Source organism: Montipora foliosa, chromosome 9 (assembly GCF_036669935.1).
Source record: "Montipora foliosa isolate CH-2021 chromosome 9, ASM3666993v2, whole genome shotgun sequence".
NCBI lineage: Eukaryota > Metazoa > Cnidaria > Anthozoa > Scleractinia > Acroporidae > Montipora > Montipora foliosa.
Window position 1 is genome coordinate 28,447,554 of NC_090877.1, and position 2,500 is coordinate 28,450,053.

At 36.0% G+C, this 2,500-nt stretch overlaps 1 protein-coding gene across 1 annotated transcript in view; it reads right to left on the reverse strand.

The window, feature by feature from the left end:
- LOC137972030 (clusterin-associated protein 1-like) overlaps nucleotides 1-2,500 on the reverse strand; it is an 87,435-nt gene that overhangs the window by 34,588 nt on the left and 50,347 nt on the right. The window contains exon 10 of the mRNA XM_068818831.1: nucleotides 622-705. Within this exon, the coding sequence (XP_068674932.1) occupies nucleotides 622-705 (84 nt within the window). The remainder of the gene's footprint in view (nucleotides 1-621; nucleotides 706-2,500) is intronic.

Sequence of the window (2,500 nt, forward strand, 5' to 3'; positions counted from 1 at the left end):
GGTGCATTCACACGCTGAAATTTTAAGCTAGTGATCCTTTGACATCACTTTTCCCTGGATGCATCCGTCTGAGGTCCTATCGGTCAGTTTTGAATGTGAGTAAGGGCGGACTGTGAAATTCAAAACTTAATCTCAAAATAAACATCCTTTGGACAAAAACCAAAGCTCAGAATTTTGCCAGTCTTTCAAAATCTGAAGAAATAAATTAGTTGCTTTTTTTAATCACAGGGGCACTTTTTGAAGCGTTTGATGAATTATTGTTCAGTATTGTGCATTTTTCATAGCAACTTTCAGAAACATCTTCAAGATTCCATTCAAATCTCAGATGCTCCAAAGAGGAATTCAAATGTTAATTTCAGTCTTGTGGATACTGGTCACGCATGACATAGCTTGACTGTAAACAAAACGTATTTCCTCTTCATTGCTAGAGCTAGGAAAAACCATTGGAACATTGTCAACTAAGGTTGACAAGTCAGAAAAGAGAGTTCAGCAATAACCCAAAAGTCTCTTAGGCACCCAGGGTACTTTGAACTCTGAAAATGCTTGTCCTTGCACTGTCTTTAATAAACTATCATCACGTTTTAGGCAGTTAAATAGCTAACCAAAATTCCATAAATTTACCTCAAACCTGTCCTGTTCAGTCCTGTTTATATCCTCAAGTAGTTGCTCTTGATAGCTAAGGTTACGATGTTTCTCCATATATATCTGGAATGGTAAAGAGAAAATCTTCCAACTTAGTTAACATAAGAGAACTGAGTTTTCATTCCTACACTGGCAACGATGCATGCTGAACGGCATTTTTTGAAAGGAAAACCATTAGACTGTCAGAGAGAGAGCACAGTTTCTTTAACAGATTGTTCGCTACTGGGTCCCCAAACGTCTATCAGCCAAGCTATACAATAATAATAATAATAATAATAATAATAATAATAATAATAATAATAATAATAATAATAATAATAATAATAACTTTATTAATTTTTGAATACAGTTGTAAATCTCTCTACGTATAGGCAATTAACAACTGGCTACTTGAAATTGAGTGATATACTTGTATACTGTATTTACAAATGAATCATATAAAAAAACAAAACAAACAAAAATGAAAGTTTTATTAAGTTTGGGCTATCCCAAGTCTTATTTCTATGACAGAAGATAAAATATGTCGCTCTAATGGCTAGATTTATCATTTTTTTTATTATAGTGTTGTTGCGTTTTGTCAATGCCAATGTCATTCATCATTTCTAAGAACGTAGAGCATTCGTTGGAGAAAACACCAAGGGATTTCATGGAAAGGTTTACAAATTTAACACATCTGTAGTTACTTCTCATGTCTTTGACCACGTTCATGTATTTTTCTTTTCTGTGTACTGCATTGCTTTTAAGGTTAGATTCGAAACGTACTGTTAGTTCTAGAATATATAGGCACTTGGACTGTATTAGGAAAAGAAGATCTGGCCGATAATTGTCACCAGTTATAATTGAAGGACTCGGAAAGCCATTGAGATCAGCATAGAGTGAAGAGCGATCATTAATTACAGGTTGAAGTAAGTTGGCAGTGAAGTTGAGAATTGAGCCCTGTCTCCAGATAAAGCGATCGAGGTAATGTTGACAACCAGCGACAATACGGAGGAGTGACTCAGGGTTAAGGCAAAAGGAGCAATCAGAACTTTGTGATAGTCCCCATCTTGTCATATTCGTATGTGAAGGAAGGGAATTGTTGATGTAGCAAATGGTAAAATTGTAGATGTTCTTGGGTAGAAGAGACTGGGCAGATGACCAAACAGAGTTAACAGATGACAGAGTGCTTGATAACATTTGTAAAAAAGAAACCTTGAGATGTTAAGTGGTGTTGCAGTTTGTCTTCTTGATTAGAACGGAAGTCTTTAAGAACTTCCTTGGTGGATTTGAACACATCGTATTGTATATTGGTGTGACTGCTTGACGACTTCCAGAGATCTTTTAGGGAATCATTCCGTGACTCTTTTAAGGAATTGCGGAGAACTGTTTTGCACTGAGTGAATTTAACTGAAGGAGGACAAATATTAAGGCCAAATTTATTGCGTTCTAGAAAAACATTACTCAGTGTACAAGAAATCGGGATTTCAAGCCGTTTTCGAATATCGCCGTTCGCTATAGCATCAAGATTTGCTATTATCCAGGTTTTTGATATGTCAGCTACAGTAAAATGCCAGGACAGTTTAGATAGGACATACATGTAGCGGCTGTACAGCAGAAGTTTGTTTTTAGGATGCAGTGGTCAGGTGTCTTATACAAGAGAGGACAATTCTGACATGTGTTGGTTGTTAGACATGTTGAAGTCAAAGTAGCGTCCTAAGTAACGAAATGATTCACCCATTTCCACACACGCGACAAGAACTCCATTTATCAACAGTTTAGGTAAATATTGGACAGATTTAGTGCACAGTTTCCGTATTCCAAAAGTAAAACATTTGTCAACCCTTATTATCATATTAGACCATTGACACCAGATTATAAA